The sequence below is a fragment of the Indicator indicator genome, chromosome 12 (genome assembly GCF_027791375.1).
Source record: "Indicator indicator isolate 239-I01 chromosome 12, UM_Iind_1.1, whole genome shotgun sequence".
Classification (NCBI taxonomy): domain Eukaryota; kingdom Metazoa; phylum Chordata; class Aves; order Piciformes; family Indicatoridae; genus Indicator; species Indicator indicator.
The window spans coordinates 6,859,873-6,885,268 of NC_072021.1; the positions used below are offsets into that span (position 1 = coordinate 6,859,873).

A 25,396-nucleotide genomic window follows, 5' to 3' on the forward strand; every position below is an offset into this window, starting at 1 on the left:
TGTGTGTGTGTGTCTGCGCGTGTGTGTCTGCGCGTGTGTGTGTGCGCGTGTGTCTGCGCGTGTGTGTCTGCGCGTGTGTGTCTGCGCCTGTCCGTCTGTGTCTGTGTGTGTATGTTAAAGCTTTATCTGGGCACACATTTAATTTCCTTACAGCTTGAGCTAGTACCTCTATATCAAACTGAAGACTGCTTTCTGTCAGTAAATCATAGAATCAAGCAGGTTGGAAGAGACCTCCAAGATCATCCAGTCCAACCTATCACCCAGCCCTAAGCAATCACCTAGACCATGGCACTAAGTGCCTCATCCAGGCTTCTCTTGAACACCTCCAGGGATGGTGACTCCACCACCTGCCCGGGCAGCACATTCCAATGGACAATCACCCTCTCTGCGAAGAACTTCCTCCTAACACCCAGCCTAGACATCCCCTGGCACAGCTTGAGACTGTGTCCTCTTGTTCTGGTGCTGGTTGCCTGGGAGAAGAGACCAACCCCCACCTGGCTACAACCTCCCTTCAGGTAGCTGTAGACAGCAATGAGGTCTGCCCTGAGCCTCCTCTTCTCCAGGCTAAACACCCCCAGCTCCCTCAGCCTCTCCTCATAGGGTTTGTGTTCCAGGCCCCTCCCCAGCTTTGTTGCCCTTCTCTGGACACGTTCCAGTACCTCAACATCTCTCTTGAATTGAGGAGCTCAGAACTGGACACAGCACTCAAGGTGTGGCCTGACCAGTGCTAAGTACAGGGCAGAATAACTTCCCTTGTCCTGCTGGCTACACTATTCCTGATCCAGGCCAGGATGCCATTGGCTCTCCTGGCCACCTGGGCACACTGCTGGCTCATGTTCAGCTACTATCAACCAGCACCCCCAGGTCCCTCTCTGCCTGGCTGCTCTCCAGCCACTCTGTCCCCAGACTCTGCCCACCCATTGAGCCTGCCCAGGTCCCTCTGCAGGGCTCCCCTACCCTCCAACAGATCCACTCCTGCTCCTAACTTGGTGTCATCTGCAAACGTACTGATGATGGACTCAATTCCTTCATCTACATCATCAATAAAGATATTGAACAGGATGGGGCCCAGCACTGATCCCTGGGGGACACCACTGGTGCCTGGCTGCCAGCTGGCAGTGGCACCATTCACCACCACTCTCTGGGCCTGGCCCTCCAGCCATATCTTGACCCATTTCAGAGTGAATCTGTCCAAAGCACGAGCTGCCAGCTTTGCCAGGAGCTTCTTGTGGCAGACAGTGCCAAAGGCTTTGCTGAAGTCCAGTCAGACCTCATCCACAGCCTGCCCTGCATTCACCAGACAGTAACCTGATCGTAAAAGCAGATCAGGTTGGTCAGGCAGGACCTGCCCCTCCTGAATCCATGCTGGCTGTAGTACCTGAGTTAGTCAGCATGTCTAAGGTCAGCTTTTGAGAGGAAGCCAGGTGTGTGTTTTCCTGTGTGTCTGAGTATATCCATGTGTTTGAAATGCCTTTACACCCTGAGTACCATACCTGTGCTAAACTGAGGGCTAGTTGGCAACAGGCTGTTGTTCCTCTGAAGCCTTCGAGCTGAGCGTTTCCTTGGCCACTCCAGTGAGAGGACTTCTGGTTTTGTTGGGCCTTGTCTGCACAGAAACACAGAAAATTTCATGAGGTGAAACACACAGGAGTGCTCTGCTCTCTCTATTCTCACAACAAGTGCTTGCTTGTTCCCTTTTGAAGGATCAAATGAGAAACCCCTGTTGAGACCACTGAAGTATTTGCCAGGTTTCCACCATTAATAATCAATTGTGTTTGGGTTGGCAGTCATTAGGGAAGTTAAAAAGAGATGGCATAAGCCTGTCTTTTAGAGAGAAAACTCTCAAGGTCACTGTGTGTCCATGGTGTGGTTCTGCCCTGGCCTAAGGATTTATTTGCACCAGGTTTTCATTCACAGGAGTTTCATAGCATCTCTGCAGAGGAACTGGGACCACAAGAACAGCTCAAGGTGTGAGATATGGACTCTCAACAATGAGCCCTTCAGCTTAAAGACTGACAAGATAAACAGCAACATGGATCTGTTAATAAGGAAGGAATTGGCTAGTGTTGGATGGAGGACAGATAGGTTTCTGGGAGCAGTATGGAAACAGAGCAGATACAGAAATTCCATTGGTACTGTGATGATGGAGTCACAGGAGCCTGAGAGTTTGTGTGGGGACTGAAGACTGTCTATAGGGCTCTTCCTCACCATCCAGCTGGAGAGCAATGAAGGACCAGGACTACAGTTAAATTTGAGCACTTAGTTGGTTGAGTGGTTGCAAAGAATATTAGACAGCAGCCTAAACAGATAATTCCCAGGCCATTGCTTTGGAAAGCTCTCTAGTCTCCTGAAGCACAGAATGAAGGCTCACCAAAAATTCACACTATATGAAGATGTTTTAGGATGGTATTTCTGCAGCATAAAATCACTTGACAATAAGCCAAATTATAGCAGTTTCCCACTGTGAACATTCCTAAATTAGTTTAGGAATGTCTTAATGGGATTTTGATTTGGACAGTTTGCCCCTGAGTTAAGTTAAATATAACTGACGATGAATTTAGATAAGGTCTGGGGCACCTGCACTAGGAAGTAACTCATTTTCCAAAGCTACCCCAGAACAACTGTACTGATAAAAGTGGAGAAAGGAATCTAGACAATGTCCATGCAGATGAGAGCACTGGCAGCAAAAGAAAGGGGTATTCACATCACCCAAAGTGAGCAGTCTGAGTTACTCAGCTGCTCTTTCTAGATTGTTTCTAAAGGGACTGTCTTAAAAGGCAATTCAGAGAAGAAGTCAGTGATTACTCCAGAGGGTGTAAGAGAACCTAAGTTAGGCTCCCACTCTGAATCAACTCTTCAACACTTCTTTCTGTCCCATCAGTTGTGTGGAGAACCTGGAGCTGTATGCATGAAGGAGGGGAGGTCCATACACTGCTCACACTCAGAATCCATCCCAAGCTTTTCAAAACCTGCTTGATTCTTGCAGTCAAGCTTCTGGCACAAAATCACAGGGTCTTGTTCAGGTACTTCAGAGGTTTTAGAACCAGCATTAAAAAAAAAAAGAAAAAAGAAAAAAAAAAAGACATTTCCAAAAGAAAGAATGAGAAAACCCAATGCATTTTAAAACAAGTCAGTGCCAAGGTCATCTTTGTCCTTGAAACACAACAGCTTGTATTTTGCTTTCCCTTTTGTCTTTCACAAGAGCCTACTGAGGAAAAGAAATCCATAAAGCCAGTACCTTTTCCAAAAAGGTTTCATCCTTGATCCTACAAACTCTTATCTATGAGGTCATGGTATATGGTATCAAATTCAGCTTGGAATTCGATATCAAATCAATCTCCTTGGATGGATACAGGTTACCCTGGTGACTGAGAGTATATAGTGTTAGATGCTAAGCAATACCATGGCACTGTGTCCTGAGAAGAAGCAAGAGCCTCCTGTAACAAGCAAGAGCCTCCTCTTAACCTTGGCATCATTGTGCAACCAGGAATGGAAACCAATCACAAAGCCAGAAGAAACAAACAAGGAGATAGTAAATTGTCTTGGTAATTTCAGAGCTTTTTACTGCTCTGGTTTCAGCATTTGATATTAAATAGTCAATGGATTTAACAAGAAGTCAAAGGAGATGAGCCTAGGCTGTAACAAAATGGTCCTCTTACATGCAACCCACCACAAATTGTATTGGAACCTGCTTCTATTCAATTTCAATTCCTATTAGTGAGTTCCTATATGGAATAAAAACTGTATCTCTATTTCTCTTGTTATTCCCTACATCAGGTTGCTGGTTGAAATGTAAAATGATCTTGGAGGTTCCTGGTGATCCAGCTCCTCACCCCCTTCACTGCAGCTGGGTAGGTGGTTTGCTCACCTCTCCTGTCGAGTCTGCTCCTCTGTGGTTTCCATGGCACACTCCAGGGAACTCTGGAGGGACTGAAGCTGGTTCAGTGTTTCCTTCAAAAGAAAGCGAGTCACAAACTGCTCCAAATTAGAAGCTTCCTGATACTCCTAAAAAAAAAAAAAAAAAAAAAGGTAAGGATTTGCTTACTAGATTAGAAATATGTCAGGGAAGATTCAGACTTAATTCAGAAAGGAAGCAGCTTGGATGTTTTCATGTTTATACATCACATAAGCTACTTTCATGTTTCTGAGCAAAAAGAGCTCTGAATTTCCAGATATAGACACAGACTCCTTCTCTGGAGACTTTCAAAATCTGCTTGGATGGATTTCTGTCCAACCTGCTCTAGGCAAACCTGCTTTAGCAGAGGGGTTGGACTGGACCGTCCCTAGAGGTCCCTTCCATCCCCTACTGTTTCTGTGGGGTTAAAAATCCTCTGGAATGGTCTTTTACTGTCAGCATTCACTGTGTGGGTGCCAGTGACAGAGAGGACACACAGAGATGGTCCTGGCTGGAAAATGCCCCTGTAATGTTGGCACAAGGGAAGGCAGGAGGCAGAGCATAAGGGAATGCTTTCAACTGGTGAGAAAAGCAAACTTCAAATGGGTGTTATGACTGATAAAAGGCACTCTGGCATCAGGATAAGTCAGCAGCACGTTTCCCTCTATGAGACAGTTCCTCTGGAAAAAAACTTCAGAGACTTCAGAGTTATGGAGTTTGATGCCCTACAGAGACCCACCTGGTTTCCAGCTGCTGCCCCAGAAGAGGGTCTCATCCTGCCCCTGGGTCTCCTGGAGGTCCTGTGTGCTATTTGTCAGGCTTTAGCAGACATCTTAAACGTCCTTGAACATCCCAAGTTTTCTAAAAGATCACTAGATGCCTGTTCAAGCCCCTGAATCCTTCTGTATTGCTGGCTTCATTTCATATGAAAATTACATTTTTGGTGGTTAAAAGAGCTTTGGCCAATTTCCTGGACACTGAGCAGTTTCCAGCCACCAGCAGGTGGCAATACCAAAACTTAAAAAAGAGCAAAAGTGTCCTTACTGAATACCTGACAAACAGCACCAATTCCCTGGCTTGGTAACTTCAGGAAGGAGACTTAGTCTCTACATTTCTCATTTTCAGTATTCACAACTCAATAAAAGCAAGATGTCAAGCACTTGGAGGGAACTGGTCTGTTTTTATCTATCTATCCACATCATTACTCAGTGACAGATTTTATTTTCTGTGCTTCAGGTTGGCAAAGTTCCTCCCTGTTGTATTTATGTGTGACTGCAAGCAACAGGATGGAATAAAATGCAGCTTGCTGAAAATGTTTTTTTTTTATTGGGTAGTAAAAAAGTTAAGATCATGTATTTTAATTAAATATGCTTCTGTGTTTTGTTCTGAAAGGTGTCAGGAAACAAGCAAACAAAAGGCTTATAGAAACAAGCCTTCTGTAAAGTTCTGTTGAGGTTTTAATTCTTAATGCTTCCTGTATATAAGGTGGAGAAGTGAGATAAACAGAACTACCCCAGCTGGTACTTTGATCATGAAAGTATCAGCCTGGGAGGTACAAAAAACCCCGACTGACACCAATGATTAGTTTGTCCTCACCACTCCTGTATAAGCAACTCATGCAGACTCCCTGTCTTAAGGAGAGAAATAATCAAATATCAAATGCTACAAATCCCTCTAAAAACCCTCAGATTTGTGTTTCCCTTCCTTGTGCATGGATGAAACACAGTCTAGTTGAGAGGTGTCCCTGCCCCTGGTGGGGAGGTTGGAGTAGGTGATCTCTAAGGTTCTGGTGTCCCCAAGCATAAGAAGGACACACAGCTGTTGGTGAGAGTCCAGAGGAGGCCACAAGGATGTTCCAAGGGCAGGAATACCTATGCTACGAGGATAGGCTGAGGGAGCTGAGGTTGTTCAGCCTGGAGAAGAGAAGACTCTGGGGGGGACCATAGAGCTGCCTATGAGTCAAATCGTAGCATCATAGAATGGCTTCAGCTGGAAGGGACCTTAGCGATCACCTACTCCAACCTCCCCACCAGGGGAAGGGACACCTCTCAACTAGACTCAGCTGCTCAAAGCTTCATCCAGGCTGGCCTTGAACAGCCTCAGGCAGGAGGCATCCACAGCCACTCTGGGCAGCCTATTCCAGAGTCTTCTCTTCTCCAGGCTGAACAACTTCAGCTCCCTCAGCCTATCCTCGTAGCAGAGGTATTCCTGCCCTTGGAACATCCTTGTGGCCTCCTCTGGACTCTCACCAACAGCTGTGTGTCCTTCTTACGCTGGGGACACCGGAACTGGAGGCAGTATTCTTGGATTAAATGTGCCAAAAAGGGCACACAAGTCTCTTTACTACAAACTCTACATTTTAGGAGATTTCTACTATCTCGTTCTAGTCTACACATAGAATCAGGAGGGTTTATAACAGAGGGGTTTCAGTTTTTCAGACATGCTGATTGACTGTTCAGCTTTTCATTGGAGACTGGCACATCTTCCTTCTCTGAGGTTTCCTTGGAAACTGAAGCTGAACAGTTTTGCTAAGGCTCCAACTTCCCAGCTGCCTCCCATGCAAACTATCTACTGAGTGTGGGCACTCTGAATTGGTAGGAAAGGAAAGGAGAGGTTTGCTAGGTGTGGGAAGGGCTGAGTGGGGATAGCTTATCTGCCTCTGAGGAACTGGACAAATAACATCAATGCAGTACCAAGTCACTGCTTTCCCCTTCAAGGTGTTTAAGACTGATGACTCTTGTCTGCCTTATTTAATGGTAGTCATTAATACACTTGAAGTCATTAGTATCTTTTACTGGCATGTTTTCTGCTTCAAAAATTTGGATTATTTTTTCCAATTCAAACTATTTCCTGGTGTTGACATGCTGATAATACCCATATTTGGTATGGGACATGGAACCCTCTCATAGTGTGACACTGTGAAGAACATTCCTCAGATCATTCACAAAGGCAATTTTGGTTATATCCAAAATGTAAAACTTTGCAGACTGAGTTTTACAGCTTTACCACTTTGCCAAGCCTGGATTTTGCTACAAGCATGTATGTGTGCAAGAACTCAAATATTGCATTATAACTTTATCTTGACAGAAAAAATACTGGATACATGTTCAAATAAATAAAATACGCAATGAACAGAAAATGTCACCATTTTGACTTACTTTCTTTGTCTTGTCCATTGCCTTCAGTATGGTCATGTTTAAGTCTTCCAAGACAGAAAGAACATTTTCATACTCTCCTAAGTGCTGGGAAAAATATTCTAAAAGAAGAAGAAAACCCACATCACCTAATAATGAACCTGAAAAAAATCATGATTTCATTAAATATCAATTTTATCAAGTCTGAAATCAGTTATGGTACTATTAACTATTTAAATATAAAAAACAAAGAAGAGTTACAATGAAAAGGATTATTTTATATTTAAGTTCTACATTATTTCCTCTCAAAAGCATTCCTGGACTACTTAAAATGCCAAATCAGTTTCAAAACATTTTCTTTCAGTAAATGAGTTGCCAAATTGACCAAAAAAACCAACCAAACAAAAAAGTTTGAGAGCTGGAACAGACCTGTTTTCAAAATATCTACATTCTCTTTCTAAACTGGATTTCAGTCTAATAGTCAATTTTATTCTTTTCCCAGTTATTAATCAGATATATTGATATAAAAATGAGCAATTCTGGTAAAGCCCTTAGAGCAGTAAGCTCAGGTGGGGGTCTTTTGTGAGCTGGGGTCAGCTGAGACAAGTTGTTTCTCTCTGGGAATTGGCCAAGTAAGCTTCTAGTCCCAGCTACTGTGATGGTGTTTTCAACAAATATGATGCATGCAAAATACTTGTGGCAAAATTCATGGAAATAAGTTAAGATGCAGGATGTCCTCATGTAGTGCTCAAAGCAAAGGACATTTTAACAGAAAGAGCTGATGGAAAATCAAGGGACATAACTCAGTCAGAGGGGCTGCAGCCAGAGGATGAGAAAAACCTGGGATATCATGATCTGAGTTCCCATTTGGTTGATGCAGCAAAATACAATAGAGGGAGGCAAAGAAAGGAAAAAGTGTGAAAACGAAAGAGAGGAGGAAAGATGGAGAGAGAATGAAAGAGAGAGAGAAAGAGAAGGAGAGAGGAAAAGAGAGAGAGAGGAAGAGAGGAAGGGAGAGAGAGAAGGAGAGAGGAAAAAGAAAGGAAGGGAGAAGGAGAGAGGAAAAGAGAGAGAGAGAGAAGGAGAGAGGAAAAAGAAAGGAAGGGAGAAGGAGAGAGGAAAAGAGAGAGAGAGAGAAGGAGAGAGGAAAAAGAGAGGAAGGGAGAAAGAGAGGAAGGGAGAAAGGAAGGGACGGAGGGAGGAAGGAAGGGAGGGAGGAAGGAAAGAAGGATTTAAATTAAAGCTAGAGACTATGTTAGACATCTCATCACCTGGGAGAGCATGAAAAACAACATCTAAATGGCAGAGAAGAAGAACAAGATCAGCCAGGAGCTTTTAGAAATACTGACTAGTGATCCTTTGAGGCTTTTAAGAGGTCAGCATGAACTTCTCAGGGCAGGCATGAAAGCATAAGGTTTCAGGAACACTGTGATGCAGCTGCTCTTGTTGAGAGGCTGAACAAAAGGATTTCGAATGACAAAGCATTGTGAATTGGTATCCTGGAAGTGAAGCTTCATTTCTCGGGAAAACTGAGAGAACTCAGACAGAGCTTAAACCTCTGTGGAGCAAACTCACTACCAGATTCACAGACAAGAACCTAGTGGCAGAATATGAGAGGTGTAAAACTGAAGCAGCCCCTGTTGAATCCAAACAGGCAGTTGAGAGAGCCAGTGCTGGGCTGACCCTCTCCTTTGACCAGCTTGAGTTAGCTGGTGGGGTCTGAGATGCTGAGCAAACCTGTCAGCCTCCAGTACAACACTAACAGCAAGAAATCCCTCGTGGAACAAACCCACCCATCTTCCTTGGCTGCTTTTACATCATTTTGGCCAGATGCTCAATCAGCAGAAGGTGTCACAGCCCAATCCACTGCGTTTGGGTTTCTTGTCAGATATTTATGAGCCACAGGCTGAGGAGCCTCTCAGTGAGTCCCTGGCCATCGGTGCAGTGATCCTGTGGGTAAATCAATGAGCTGGCAATCTGCTTGCCAGTGTTTTCAGCTTTTGTTGTTGACCATTGGAAAATTTATCATGCTACCATCAGAAACAGGCTGGGTTTGACAAGTGTTTCTGCTTTTTGGACATTTTGTGGGAGGACTTGCAGAAACTTACTCTGAGTTGTTTTCTGGTGCAAGCAGCACTCCCACAGCAGGTGCTGTAAGATTAGCTGGAGAGCAAAGAGGGTTTCACAGCCCAGGATGGGGTAGTGAAATGGGTACCTGGGCCAAATTCTAGGCCTAGCAGGATTAAGGATGATAGAACTTGACAACTGCTGGTCTCATTGGCTCATGTTGGAGGAAAGTAAGGATTTTCCCTCCAGTGGGGGGACTAATATTACAATCTCCTTCAAAACTGTCAAAGCATTCATGATCAACTAGAAAAAAACATAATTCACATGAAAGGAAAACAGGATAAAAGCTATCTGTCTTTACATCAGAACAGGTCTCAAAGCTCAGAGAATGTAAAATATTGATTAGGAAAAATATTTTCAAAGTAATTTCTGCATGTAACGGATGACAGAGTCTGAAAAGATTACAAACCATCTGCATTTCCCCAGGAGTTCCTTCAATGGGAATTATTTTCTGTCTGAGCTACAGAGATTAAACAGGAAAAAAAAATTTAACATCATCATATCATATGGTATATGCACTTGCACAGGGCTGCTGCCAGCACAGATTATCTTCTTGCCCCAAAAAGAACTTACCACAGAGCTCTTCTGTGTCGAGATTGCTGGAAAGATAAGAGTTTAGAAGGTTAGTGAGCTTAGGAAAGTTTTTCTGATGAATTGGTACATAGTAGGATTCAAAGATTAGCCTGACTGGGATATGAAGCCTCCTTGCCTGGGCTGTAGCATGAGCTGTGAACACCTGCCCCTTGCTGGCTTTGCTCTGCTGCAACATGGAGGCTTGTCCTAAGGCAAAGGCTGTAGCGGGGTTGCAGCCTTTCTGAAGCTGGCTGCAGTTGTAGCCTCTCTTCCCAGTTGTGTTCCCACTGGCACCTTCCTACTCACTAACAACCCTCTCTGAAGTTCCTTGCCCACACTTTGTGCACCAAGCTGCGGAGTCACTGCTCCCCAGGCTTTATACATTTGGTCCCAGTGCGGGCAGAAATCCATCTAAACACCAGAAATTGTTTGGTTTGGGTTTTTTTCCATTATGCCTTTACTCTTCTGTGGCTGTCATGCTGGACAGCATGGCTCAGAGCTTGGGAAGTTAATGGGCAGCCCAGTAACTTTCTCCTGTTTGCAATCCCCATTGTGCAATAGTGCTTCAACAGAGACACAGTACAATAGGAGGATAAAACCAGACATAGCCCATCAACACACACGATTTCTAGGACTTTCTGTCCATACCAGACTGTTTCAGCAGTATTCATTTCAGCAAAATCAGTGATGTGAAAAGTATAGCTGTGGTGCCATATTCCCAGTTTGTACAGGCAAAAATGTTATCAAGTATTCTATACAGCCCAAAACTGTTCACTTCAAACAGATTTCATCTTGATCAACTTCTAAGCAATATCTTCTGAGACTTTAATAGTCAAAAGAGAAAGCATTTGATCTAGAGCTCGATTCTGAAAGTTAGCACATTGTCTTTCTTCCAAGGAGGAGAACAAACTGATTATTAAAGAAACTTAAAAGCATTAATGTCCTTTTTTTGAGTCTTGCTGAGGGGTGAACATTGAACGGCTGATTGCACTGAGGATTTTTTTCACTTATCTTTTGTGGGCATTGGAAACAGCAGTTTCTAAGTTACCTTTGAGAGATCAGGCAGGCAACAAAGAAGTGTTGTGCTTGTAAGTTTGAAACTGTGGGATGAAACCTTTCTGGTATCTGTCTGAAAGAGGCAGCTGTCCTGTTCATGTCTTGACCTTGTAACATAAGTGGCAAGGAACGTATGCTTGTTATTTTACTGCAGCTGCAAGATTTGTTATCCTTACCCATGTATTACACCAATTGTGTTAAAATGAGCTAATTGGTACAGCTCTGGGCTTTGTATCTTTTCTGTGTTACATCACCCATTTTCGGGCAGGTATAAAGGGCCCCTCAGATGCTATAATAAATGTCTCCAGTTATACTGAAGTCTCTGATCAATCCACTGTGACAATCTTTTTAATGGGATTTTTTTACATTGACCTTTTAATGATGACACAGCATTAATTCTTTCTCTGGAGACTTTCAAGGCCTGTCTGGATGTGTTCCTCTGTGACCTGAGCTAGATTGTATGGTCCTGCTCTGGCAGGGGGGTTGGACTCGATGAGCTCTTTGGGTCCCTTCCAATCCCTGACATCCTGTGATCCTGTGATCTTCTACTCACTTTCACCAATGCTAACTTCCATACATGGCTTTTATTTCATGAGAGAGAGAAACAGACAGAAATTGCAGGATCCAGGTTTGCCACAAACTTGCATACTCAAGGCTATAAAAACCTCTGAACACTCTTAATTGATGATATAGATGAGATTTCCCCCACATTTTTTTAAACTGAAGGTCTGCATCTGAGCAGGCCAGGCTGGATGGCTGCAAGTGAGTCTTGCATCTGCTTTGTCCAACGACCTTAGTGGCTGGCATGATGAAATTGATAGTTAATAAGAATTGGTGCTGAAGCTTGAGAAACTACTTGACTCTTAGATCAACAAACTATGTGCTGGGAAAATGTGTCTGTGACTCCTTAAGGCTGCTCACCACAGATCACTGTGGCATCAACTATCAACTGTGTCAGACCAACCACTTCTGCAGTTCAGCATTTTTGGAACACTCCAGATGGTCACTCCTTGAATGCAAACTGTAACCCTGAAAGATCAAAAATTGCCTGAGTCAAAAAAGCAGTGGCTGACTAGAATGCTGTTAAATGATAGAATCAAAGAATTCTCAGGGTTGGAAGGGACCTCAAGGATCATCCAGTTCCAAGCCTCCTGCCATGGACAGGGACACCTCACACTAGTTAGGTTGCTCACAGCCAGCCTGGCCTTAAAAGTCTCCAGGGATGAGGCTTCCACCACCTCCCTGGGCAACCTGTGCCAGTGTCTCACCACCCTCATGGGGAAGAACTTCTTCCTCACATCCAATCTGAATCTACCCATTTCTAGTTTTGTTCCATTCCCCCCAGTCCTATCACTCCCTGACACCCTAAAAAGTCCCTCCCCAGCTTTCTTGGAGCCCCCTTCAGATACTGGAAGGCCACAAGAAGGTCTTCTGGGAGCCTTCTTTTCTCCAGACTGAACAGCCCCAACTCTCTCAGTCTGTCTCCATAGCAGAGCAGCTCCAGCCCTCTGATCATCCTCATGGCCCTTCTCTGGACACCTTCCAGCACCTCCAGATCCTTCTTGTAACAGAGGCTCCAGAACTGGACACAGCACTCCAGGTGGGGTCTCACCAGAGTGGAGCAGAGGGGGAAAATCCCCTCCCTGCCCTGCTGGCCATACTTCTCTTGCTACAGCCCAGGCTCTGCTTGGTTTTCTGGGCTGCAAGTGCTCACTGCTGGCTCATGTTGAGCTTCTCATCCCCCAGTACCCCCAAGGCCTTTTCTTCAGGGCTGCTTTCTAGCCAGTCCCTGCCCAGCCTATATCGGTGCCTGGGATTGCCCCGACCCAGCTGCAGAACCTTGCATTTGGTGTTGTTGAACCTCAACAGGTGTTGTTGAACCTCAACAGGTTGTCATGGGCTCACCTCTCCAGCCTGTCAATGACAGGAGTTTGCTGTTATCATGCCTGCTCCTTCGTCATTGTCTCTACATGTTCTGCCCCTTCATATCCTCTGCCCTAATGCCTTCTCTTTGTCAAAACTATTCCTGCATTTCTCAATGTGCATCTTGATAACTGTTTTGAGCAGCCTTTCACGTTGCTAGTCAGCCAAATTCACCCTCTCTTTTCAAATTTCATATTGAAATCCCTTCTGGTCCTTGTTCTTCTGCAGTACCCTCAGCATCTTGGTAGCAAAATAGTAAGGGAGTGGCTGGAAGGCTTTCAGCCTTGCTGTCACCAGAACATTGCTGTTTGTCCTCCTGACAGAAGCAACTCACAACAGCCTGCGAGTCACAATGGAAAAGAATTTGGGGGCTGAATTCATTTTCACTTAGAACTGAGCACCTGAACCACAAGAAAATTACTGTCCAAGGTGATCTGTGCAGCAGCTTTCAGGAAGGCTGTGACAGAAGGTAGAAATGATATAAAGATTTCAGCCTAGCATACTGACAGGATTTCCTTCTCTGTTACAGAGAGCAGCTCCATCGTTCTTGGCATCCTGTTCGAAGAGGATGCAGTTCTAGGCTGAGAAACTATAATTCAGTGTCACTGTTTCATTCTCTTAGAATTAATGACAGACTGCTTCAAACACAGTCATGAACAAACCTGGGAATTCTTTTTCTGTGTACAAACAATTCTGAGCTCCCTGCAGAATGCTCTATAAGCAATTAAAGAAGTTTCAAATACATGAATTAGTACAGGAGTGAGTGCACACCAGAGGGCTGCTTCTGCAACGCTGTACTCATGTTTAGAGGGGGCACCTGCTCATCATTTCCGTGGGTACATATGCCAAGGATGCTTCTGCCAAGCCCTATCATCTGGCAACACTGAACATGCTATTTGCACTATTTGTTGGGTGACTCACACCCAGGCGCCAGCACCTGCTCATGATAAGCACCCACAGCACACGACAAGCATTCACATCATGTCTGTGTGATCATCTGTTAAACTTCTGCTCTCAGTTTGCTTTCTGACTGCTAAATTACAGAATCACAAAATGTTAGAGGCTGGAAAGGACCTCCAGAGTTCATCCAGCTCAACATCCCTTCCAGAGCAGGATCACCTAGGGCAGATCACACAGGAACACATCCAGGAAGGTTTTGAGTATCTCCACAACCCCCCTGGGCAGCCTATTCCAGGACTCCATCACCCTCACAGTGATAAAATTCTTCCTCCTGTTTCCATGGAACTTCCTATGCCTCAGCTTCCACCACTGCCCCGTGTGCTGTCATTGGGCATCACCCAGCAGAGCCTGGCTCCAGCCTCTGGGCACTCCCCCTGCACATCTTTATCAACGGGACTGAGGTCACCTCTCAGGCTCCTCCAAGCTACAGAGCCTCAGCTCCCTCAGGCTCTCCTCATAAGTAAGATGTTCCACTCCCTGTGGCTCTGCACTGGACTCTCTCAAGCAGTTCCCTGAGGTCCTTCTTGAACTGAGGGGCCCAGAACTGGACACAATATTCCAGATGTGGCCTCAGCAGGGCAGGGGAGAGGGGGAGGAGAACATCTCTCAACCTACTGACCACAGCCCTTCTAATGCACTCCAGGATGCCATTGGCCTTCTTGGCCACAGGAGCACATCGCTGGTTCATGGTTAACCTTCCATCTACTAGGACCCCCAAAGGCAGCCTTTTTACATGTCTGACTTGGTGTCCACAATGTTCTCTCCCTAATAACGTGAGGAGTGTTACAGATATTCCACTGGGCAGTCCTGATCTCTGCAAAGCTGATCATACCTGATGCTCAGTGACAGACACACAAGCAAGTTCACTTGAACAAGCTGTGGCAAAAGTGCCTATTTGTGGTACCTCTGAAAATGGTCCAAAATGTAGGAGTGCAGAGTAGCTGTGGTCACGCTCTTGTTCTGCCCACCACAGACAGCTGCGGACTGGGGCCAGCCAGGGAGGAGGGAAGGTTAAAGCTGTTCCACCCGTCCACTGATGTGAATCCACTGATCCACAGCCCCCTCCACTGACCTGGCACACACCATTCTCTGGTATGAAAGGCACCTCAAGGCAGAGGTATCAGCAGAAGACCTGCACATTTTTCCTGGACCACAAGAGGAAGTGATGACATCCTTTCAGCACATTAGTTACATGTAAAGTAAGGAATCTGGCATCTAAAGCAGATCTTTTATCAAAGGATTCAATAGCGTATGAGAAACCATGAACTAACTTCATTTAGGAAAGACATTGCCATGACTGTCACAGCTGCAGAAGGGTAGCACTTTCTTCTTCATATCTCCCCTCATTCTCAGATATGAGAAGGATTTATTTCAGAGACTTGGACCAGCTATTTTTTAGGTCACATTTGCACGTCTGTCTGCTAAATTTGGACGTAGGGAGGAAAGTTTGAGGCTGCTATCTCCTATTGTTAAGCAGAAGCATATAATTTGTGACTGAAAGAAGTTAAGTGTTACTTAGACTGTGAAAGAGTAACTGAATAGTCGTCCATGGACAATCTGAGCCAAAAAGCTGTAAGCTCTGTGCACATGAAAGAGGACACACCATCCCACTTCAAGTCAGCAAAACAAAGCAAGAGCTCCAACGTGACAGAGGGTGTTCTGCAAGGGAGTCTTATGTCTGCACTTCCATTTTAAGGATATTCTGCTTCACAGCTCCTTTGCAACAACAAGGATCTGTTTTGTCCAGGTTTGGCCAAGGTTTCTTATCAGTGGAGGGAAAACTGCCTTTTGCCATCAGTAGGATGTGGTGTTGGGACAAGCCCAGGTGTGGGCCTCTTGACACAAAAAAGGGAAAGAAGGAAGGGGCAGAAGAGGAATAGAACTCCCAGGGCTGGTCCCTGGGGAGCCAAATTTCCTGCTGCCTTGAGAACACTCTTGCTCTTCAGCCCCAGGGCCAGCAAAGCTGTGTAGCCTCTGAGCATTCCAAAGCAGCAGCCAGCTTGGCTTTCCGGGCTCTGACATGAGCAGGGCGGTCACGGCAGCTTTAATGTGGCACATTTTGCTGCACTAAATAATTGACTAGCTTGGTTATGCTTAGCTCCAGGCCAAGTGATTTACTTCAGAATTGTCACTTACTGCTCTGTGGCAGGGCTACAGCAGAGAACACAGGGCTTTTTCCTGGCTAACTACTCACCTGAAAAAGAAATCCCTAGTCCTTTGCCTTAGGCAGTGATTCACAGGGATGCAATGACTACCCAGCTGGCCAGCCACCCTACTCACCCCACCTCTAACAGACTCTCTGCTGCTAAAAGAGCCTTAAAAATACCATCAAAAGTTGTGGTGCATGCACAAATCTGTAGAGAACTGTGCAAGGGTTGCAGAGCTACAAGTTTTTTAGCAGAGTTTGAGTGACGCCAACCTAAACAAGGAGATGAGAGGCAACATCACGGTGGCCTTTTTGCCACAAGGAGCAAATTTCAGGAGTTTTCACTCTGTAGAAGATGATATTTCGACTTAAATAGTTTGTTGGGGTTTTTTTAACACCTGAAATTAAATTCTTTATTGTTACACAAAATCAAATGTGGGGGTTTGGTTTATTAAACTCCTTGGAAGTGCACATGTTGACAGAGATGCCAAAACTGCTGTGGTTCTCTGAGCAAGCCAGAATATAGAAGGTCCTCAAACTACACCTACCATTGCTAGGAAGCCAATGCTCTGAAGAACTGAACTAGGCTGCGACATTCTAGGTTAGCTCCATTAGGTCAATGCAACTGAAACTGCTCACTACCATTTGATTTTCCCAGTGTGAGTGATTCTCATTATTTCTGCAGAAAACTGAATTTCCCATTTAAAATAACCACTCATATTGAAAATTTCCAAGCAACTCTATTTGCAGATTGTCTGGCCAGAGGATCACTTAGCACCAGGACTGTGTAAATCATTTGCAGTGCATTTGTTCTGTTCAGTCATGAAATACTAATGTGTGAGGAAGAAGTTCTTCCCCATGAGAGTGGTGAGAGCCTGGAATTGGTTGTGCAGGGAGGTGGTTGAGGCCCCATCCCTGGAGGTGTTTAAGGCCAGGCTGGATGAGGCTCTGGCCAGCCTGATGTAGTGTGAGGTGTCCCTGCCCATGGCAGGGGGCTTGGAACTAGATGATCCTTGTGGTCCCTTCCAACCCTGACTGATTCTATGATTCTATTCTATGATTCTATAATCAGCTCATTCTGACTAGCACCTTGCCTTTTTCTCTGCACTTCATTTCCCAGCTGATTTCTGCAGCTATTTTCTTGAAAAGTCTGAGAGTTACATCCAAGAGCTGTGACTACATCTTTTAAATTGTAGCAACCACACCTTTCTGGTATCAGTGCTGCAGCATGCATCTGAAATCCTTAGCTAATCTAAAAAGACTGTGGGGGGGAAAAAATGTCAAATCCCAATGTATTGTTTTCCTACTGCATTTTTGCATTTATTAATTCCTTCACAGAAAAAAAAATCAAAACCAAAACCAGCTTCTCATTCACATTTAGTTCACCTAAGAGCCTGCCTGTATCTCATGCTGGATCTAATGTCTGGGTTTTTTCCTCACTGTTCATTATTTTTTTTCTGTCTGCTTGTATTGAACTGTGATAAGTGATCAATAGCATGAGACTAAAATATGCTTTCCAACTGAAACAAACGAGAAGCACCCAAGGCACAGATAATAACTGTCCTTAGACTACTGTTAAACTACTGAGGATTTGTCATAATTGTCTTTACAGCCAAAGCCTTGAGGGAAACACCCTGGTCCCAGTGTAACATGCATTTCATTGCGGTTTCAGTGCCTGGTACTAGGCTGCAGTTAATGAAGTTGGATGAGTTCCCAGGACTGTAAGGATAATGCTCACCAACCTCTTGCTCTCAGACATCAAATTGGCATCCTTTTGCTATTAGGGTTGATGATCTCAGCATTTCTTTTTTGACCCAAGGGAGGAACTAGCACTCTGCCAATGAAGATTTAGGCAGGAAGGGGGGGGGGGGGGTGGATTCACTTTGGGATGGAGTCCTGCATATTTGCACTGAGTGTCCAACCTCCCCTGCCAGGCAAAGAGCCATACTGTATTCACTGCAGTTGGCTTGGGGTTTTTTCGGTAGCTCAACTAGCAAGAGCCTGAGTAATTGCATATAACATAGACACATAGTTGTTTCAGATGCTCTAGCATTTCTCCTACCACCTATGTCCCAGCTGCTGTTCCTGTGTCATTCTGTCCACCTTGGGCTGATGTCTCAGATGGGAACATCTTAAATGCCTTATGCCTGGGCAACAGTGCTGAAGCTTATACGAGCAGAATTACTTCTTAGGTGCTGGTGACTTCATTGACAGTGAGGGAGCCTTAGACACCCTGCTGACAGATAGACATGCAAACTGAAGGGCTCTCCATAGTGCCAAGTCCCATTCTTACATGTGCAGTACAAGCAGCGTGACAGACTCTCCCAAATGCCTAGCATAACCACAGTGATCCAGGACCTTTGGTCCTCACCAAATTAATCTCTGACTTGTGCCTAGTTTTATAGTTTTAACTGGTGCCCTAGGACCAGCTCAATAGTTCTAGCATCCCTCCTACCTGGGGTGCTAGAACTATGGTCCTAGATGAGGACTTCCTTTTACCAGTGAGAAAAATAAGACAAACAAGTCTGATTCCCCACTGACTCATACAAAGCATTTATCTCTCCTGCAATACTACAGCTTGAATCCTCTTGAGATCCTCTGCATCTCTCTTAGTTTGTAACTTTGCCAAATCTCCTCATTGTCTTCTGACACCTTTTCCCTAAGGATGCCATTAAACAAAAACTATTTCCAGAAAGTTATGAGTGGGGGGAAGGGAGGGAGGAGGACAAAAAGGGAGGTTTACATCTGCAGTGACTGTTCAAACCTCTTTGCTAAGCCACTAACCACAGCTCTGCTGAAAAAGGAGCTAGTCAGAGTTGAAATGATAATTAAGCAGGGGCAGATGTATCAGGGAAATAAGTTGTAAAAGCATTCACCTCATAAGCCACAAAACCCAAACTTTCCCTGCACACCTCTCTCCGTGTACAATAAAACTTGTGCTGCTGATGCTTTACTTCCAGTGCAATTATTCAGGCAGCAGCACATGTAACTCAACCAGCTATTTCTGTTGAACTGCCTCCCCTGGAGCTGACCTGTGCTGCAATACTGGCGTGCAAAGAAGCTGTTTAGCATTCAGTAAAGGCAGATGTGGTCAAGGTAATGAAATCTATTAATTGTTTAGAGCATGCTAGCCCCACAAGTAAGGGCCTTCTGAACTGGGAGTTTAAATAGCATCTTCTCCTTATCAATATTAGAACCCCCAGGCAGCTGCACCAAACATGCACACAGATGAGAGCTCATTGCTGAGATACAAACTAGGCAGCAGGAAAGATGCATTATTAAAGTACTTAAAAATATCAAGTTTATGATAAAAACATGACTTCTGTTCCTGGTTAGATCCAAGTATGGGAGGAAGAAGATCTTCAGATTTGGCTTTGGTGGGTACATTATGATTTAGTGATTCAGAAAGTTAAATAGCAAAGAAAATAACAACAACAAAAATGGTTCAATATTTTTCAAGTGGAAAGTCAGCAAAGCCAGTCACATTCCACAATTCTTCTTTCTACTTAATCTGTTGAATATTCTTGTGCTCCAATCTGCTTCTAAAAATTGTGCTTAGGATAATATGTTAAGAAGCACACTGCTTAAGATTGCAGGAAAACTGCACTTTTCTCAGCCATTAATTCTCAAACACTGCCTTTGGAAAAGCCTGCAATGTTTGAAAACATAAAAAGTTTATTATAGTTGGCATCAACTCAGTTCCATCTTCAGGTGGCTTTGAGCCTTTACCTTGGGCCATGACAGTACAATATGAGACACAGTCAACACTAATTTCACATTCACTTGATAGAGGAGTTGATAACCACAGTGCTTGAAGACAGCAGAGCACGTGGGCCTTCAGCTTCAGAACTACTTCAGCTATGATCTGCAGACCATGTCCTTCATGAGCTGTGTGTTTTCACACTCCTTGTCAGCCCTGGGAAAGATCTGTGATACATTTACAGCACCTGCATTTGCCTTCAACACCCTTTTCATTGCTCCCATCAGCCCTACAGAACCTTGCTGAGCACTGTGCAGCTTGGAGCTGAGGTTGTCGAAAGAGAGAGGAATAAGGAACCATACTGAGTTTCCTTCACCCTTACAACACTCCTCCAAAAAGATAGAATGCATTGAGGTTTTTTGAGGTCTCAGGACAAGAACTGACAAACTTCCAAGCACGACATTACAGATGTGTAACACAGATGTTATTGGAAGTATGTATCAAATCAAGGGGCACAGATAAGCTCTTCCTCTTGTTCCTTCCCTGCTCACAGCCATACCCTATTGTTGGTCTAACTCACACTGTACCCAATACACTGTGGGTGTATTGCCTCATGTATTTGCCTCATGATACCTTCAACAAAGAATGGGTTGGGTTGGAAGGGACCTTGAAAATCATCCAGTTCCAACCCCCCTGCCATGGGCAGGGACACCTCACACTAGATCATGCTGCTCAAGGCCTCATCCAGCCTGGCCTTGAGCCCTCCAAGGACCTCCCTGGGCAACCTGTCCCAGTGTACCTCAGGGAAGTGTCCAAATTTACACCAGACTATGTGTTATTGTAATAATCTCCAGCAGCAATGTTGCCCAGATGTTTAGAGTGTGCTTATTCCTGGGCTACCTGCAAAACTCTTAAGCCATTTTGGCTGGTGAGCTGATCGGGATCGACACCGGGTCCGCTGTGCCTGCTTTGGGATCGTTCTCTTTTCGTTTCTTTTCGGGGTTTGCGGGTCGGAAGGACCCCTGGCAGAGAGTGACAACCAGCGGTCGTCCTCTCGCTGCCTGCTCGGGATTGTGCCGTCAGCCGCGGGAATTTTTAAAACCCGTGGGGCTGAGCACGCGACGCTGTTTTGGCTGGTGAGCTATAGGCTTCTTGCCTGGTTACACGTGCCAGGTCAGCTGGCAGGGTACAGGGAAAAAAAAAAAAACAAAACACTTCTCAATAAAATCTCTGAACTTAAGATCTCTTGCCTGAAAGTACCTACCATGGTAACAACTCGGACAAAGGGTGTTAAACAAGCAGTAGGTTCCCAGACTGAGTCTCTCTACAAGCATGCTGGTGTTCAGGCTTCTAGCTGCAGTGAGTGTTTGAGCCTGGCACTTGGTGTGGAGGGTGAAGGAGACACCTGTGTCAGGTGTGACCAGGTGAATTTTCTCTTAAATCTGGTAACTGAGCTGAAAGATGAAGTGGCTGAACTGAAAGCAGAAGTAGCAAGGCTCAGGACCATAGGAGAATGTGAAAGGGAGTTGGATATGTGGGAACAGGCTTTGCAGCCCTCTCCAGTTGAGGGGAGCAGTGGAGGATGGATACAGGTCCCTGTCAGGGGAAGCAAAGTGAATGCACCCCGACCCTCTTCCCCTCCCCCGTTGCCCTTGAGCAATAACTATGAGACTCTGCAGGCTGAGGGCAATGTGGACGAGAGTACTGCAGAGGAACCGATCAAGGAGATGCCAAAGACGAAGCAGCACCCCCAGACCTTAAGGACCAGTGCCACGAAGAAAAAGAGAAAGGCTATAGTTATTGGAGACTCTTTCTTGAGGGGAACAGAGGGACCCATATGTCATCCTGACCCATCCCATAGGGAGGTGTGCTGCCTAAATGGGGCCCGGGTGAGGGACATCACTCAAAGGTTACTTAAACTAATCCAGCCCTCTGACTATTACCCATTGCTGGTAATCCAGGCTGGAAGTGAAGAAATTGAAAAGAGCAGCACCAGGAAGATTAAAAAGGAATTTAAGGCCCTTGGGAAATTGGTTGACGGGGCAGGAGCTCAAGTGGTGTTCTGCTCAGTTCCCTCAGCAGCAGTGGTGTACACTGAGAGGAACAGGAAAACCCACACCATCAACAGTTGGCTTAGGAGATGGTGCCAGCAGCGGAATTTTGGCTTCTTTGATCACGGGGCAACTCTTATTGCACCTGACCTGCTGGACCAAGATGGGTTGAATATATCTAGAAAGGGTAAGAGGGTGCTGGCACTGGGGTTGGCACGACTCATTGGGAGGGCTTTAAACTAGGTCTGAAGGGGGTGGGTGTGGAAACCAGTCTCCCTGGAGAGGAGGGAGGACCACACAAACTGGTGAAATCAGCAGCCCAGCTGAAGTGCATGTCCACCAATGCACGCAGTACGGGCAACAAACAAGATGAACTGGAACTCTTGGTTCACCAGGAGAACTATGATGTAGTTGCCATCACAGAAACATGGTGGGACGATTCTCACAATTGGAGTACCGCACTGGGGGGTTATAAGCTCTTTAGGAGAGACAGGCAAGGGAGAAAAGGAGGAGGGGTGGCCCTGTATATTAGGGAATCCTTTGATGCCTCAGAACTTGAGGTGGCAGATGAAAGGGTTGAATGCTTGTGGGTTAAAATCAGAGGGAGGCCGCACAAAACTGACATCCTGGTTGGAGTCTGTTATAGACCACCCAACCAGGACGAGGAGACTGACAAGATATTCTATAAGCAGCTGGAAGCTGTCTCAAGATCATCAGACCTTGTCTTTGTGGGAGACTTTAACCTACCAGACATCTGCTGGGAACTTAATTCAGCAAATAGGAGACAGTCCAGAAGGTTCCTAGAGTGCATGGATGACAGCTTCCTGATGCAGCTCTTAGGTGAACCTACCAGGGGTAAGGCTCTGCTTGATCTGCTGTTCTCAAATAGAGAAGGGCTGGTGGGAGATGTGATGGTTGGAGGCTGTCTAGGGTGCAGTGACCATGAGATAGTGGAGTTTTCAATATGCAGGGAAATAGGGAGGAGCAGTAACAGAACCCTCACTTTGGACTTTCGGAGGGCAAACTTCAGGTTGTTCAGGCAACTTATTCGAAAGTTCCCTGGGTAACAGCCCTTAAGAAGAAAGGGGTCCAGGATGGTTGGACCTACTTCAAACAGGAGCTCCTAAAGGCACAGGAACTGGCAGTTCCCACATGCCATAAGACAAGCCGGCGGGGAAGACGACCGGCCTGGATGAGCAAGCAGCTCCTGAAGGATTTAGGGGAAAAAAAGAGGGTTTATCGCCTTTGGAAAGGGGGGGAGGCAACTAGTGATATGTTTAAGGATGTTGTTAGAACGTGGGAGAAATATTAGAGAGGCAAAAGCACAGTTAGAAATTAAACTGGCCGCTTCCGTGAAGGACAACAAAAAGCATTTTTATAAATATATTAATGCTAAAAAGAGGGGCAAGAGGAGCCTCCACTCTTTATTGGACGTGGAGGGTAACATTGTAACTAAGGATGAGGAGAAGGCTGAGATTCTAAATACCTTCTTTGCCTCCATTTTCAACAGTAAGGCAGGAGGACTTCAGGATAACTGGCCTCCTGAGCTGGTTGATGGGGTCAAGGAGCAGTGTTGTACTCCTGAAATCCATGTGGAATTAGTTCGAGACTTGTTGAGTCACTTGGATATTCACAAGTCCATGGGACCTGATGGGATTCATCCTAGGGTGCTGAAAGAGCTGGCAGATGAGCTGGCCAAGCCTCTCTCCATCATTTTCCACCAGTCCTGGCTCACTGGAGAGGTCCCAGAAGACTGGAAACTGGCCAATGTGACACCCATCCACAAGAAGGGACGAGCAGAAGAACCTGGGAACTCCAGGCCTGTCAGCCTGACCTCAGTGCCAGGGAAAATCATGGAGCAGATTGTCTTGGGGGCAATCACTGCATACCTGAAGGATAGCCAAGGAATCAGGCCCAGCCAACATGGATTTAGGAAGGGCAGGTCCTGCCTCACCAACCTGATCTCCTTCTATGATCAGGTAACCAGCCTGGTGGACATGGGAAAGGCTGTGGATGTAGTCTGCCTGGACTTCAGCAAGGCCTTTGACACTGTCCCCCACAGCAAACTCCTGGCCAAGCTGTCAGCCTGTGGCTTGGACAGCAGCACTCTGTGCTGGGTTAGGAACTGGCTGGAGGGCCAAGCCCAGAGAGTGGTGGTGAATGGTGCCACATCCAGCTGGCAGCCTGTCACTAGTGGTGTCCCCCAGGGATCAGTGCTGGGCCCCATCCTGTTCAATATCTTTATTGATGATCTGGATGAGGGGATTGAGTCAGTCATCAGTAAATTTGTGAATGACACCAAGCTGGGAGCAGGAGTTGATCTGTTGGAGGGTAGAAGGGCTCTGCAGAGGGACCTTGACAGGATGGACAGATGGGCAGAGTCCAACAGGATGGCATTCAACAAGTCCAAGTGCTGGGTGCTGCACTTTGGCCACAACAACCCCATGCAGAGCTACAGGCTGGGGTCAGAGTGGCTGGAGAGCAGCCAGGCAGAGAGGGACCTGGGGGTGCTGGTTGACAGGAGCTGAACATGAGCCAGCAGTGTGCCCAGGTGGCCAAGAGAATCAGTGGCATCCTGGCCTGCATCAGGCATAGTTTGGCCAGCAGGAGCAGGGAGGTCATTGTACCCCTGTACACAGCACTGGTTAGGCCACACCTTGAGTGCTGTGTCCAGTTCTGGGCCCCTCAGTTTAGGAAAGATGTTGAATTGCTGGAGCATGTCCAGAGAAGGGCAACGAGGCTGGGGAGAGGCCTTGAGCACAGCCCTATGAGGAGAGGCTGAGGGAGCTGGGGGTGTTTAGCCTGGAGAAGAGGAGGCTCAGGGGAGACCTCATTGCTGTCTACAACTACCTGAAGGGAGGTTGTAGCCAGGAGGGAGTTGGTCTCTTCTCCCAGGCAACCAGCGCCAGAACAAGAGGACACAGTCTCAAGCTGCGCCAGGGGAGGTTTAGGCTGGAGGTGAGGAGAAAGTTCTTCACAGAGAGAGTGGTTGGCCATTGGAATGGGCTGCCCAGGGAGGTGGTGGAGTCACCATCCCTGGAGGTGTTCAAGGGAGGATTGGACGTGGCACTTGGTGCCATGGTTTAGATAGTCATGAGGTTTAGGGTGACAGGTTGGACTCGATGATCTTTGAGGTCTCTTCCAACCTTCTTGATTCTATGATTCTATGATAAGGGGAGAAGGATCATTGTATGAACTCTAGGTTGAAGTTTAAGTATTTAAAAATCACTGCTCTTGATTACTTGCCTATACTTTCATTTTTAAAGAATTTTTCAGTAGAAGACACTGCTTTGCTGTACATGTGAAATCATGCTAGGAAAGAGGACCTGGAGACCTGGATGTAACAGCCCAGATTGAATCACTGCTGCATCAGCCAAAGCCTTTTCTTACACTGACAGACCAAGGGCATCTGGACAGTGATCCTCCATACCCGCTAGTTTATTCTGATGACTGGTATGTGGCTGAAAAGGGATTTCCCAGAGGTTTCATGAGATCCTGTAGAGCACAAATAGAAGTGACTTTCAGTGGAAGTCAAAAGCCTAATTGACTTTCAGCTTCAGTCTCAAGTAAGGACAATCCCAGAAACTGTACTTAAGGAAAAATTGTTAACAGTCTGTCCTGAAGGGTCAAACCCCCAAACATGCCCTAGCCCAGACAATGGGCTAAGCACCTGCAAATGTGCAAATCTGGACACTTCCTGGGGTCCAGATAAACGTGTTCCACCTGTGATTAACTTTGTAGCACAGCTGTGCCCTGTGTGTGCCCCTGGCCATGTTTGGGTATGCCCCATCCCATAGGTCCAGTTATCAGGGTTCTGTGTTACCAAAGGGC

At 45.8% G+C, this 25,396-nt stretch overlaps 1 protein-coding gene across 1 annotated transcript in view; it reads right to left on the bottom strand.

Moving 5' to 3' along the window:
- Positions 1-25,396, bottom strand: part of NECAB1 (N-terminal EF-hand calcium binding protein 1) — a 55,761-nt gene that overhangs the window by 14,006 nt on the left and 16,359 nt on the right. The window contains exons 3-6 of the mRNA XM_054385271.1: positions 9,730-9,755; positions 7,054-7,151; positions 3,869-4,005; positions 1,494-1,606 (exon numbers count right to left, since the gene is read on the bottom strand). Coding sequence (XP_054241246.1) covers positions 1,494-1,606; positions 3,869-4,005; positions 7,054-7,151; positions 9,730-9,755 — 374 coding nt within the window. The remainder of the gene's footprint in view (positions 1-1,493; positions 1,607-3,868; positions 4,006-7,053; positions 7,152-9,729; positions 9,756-25,396) is intronic.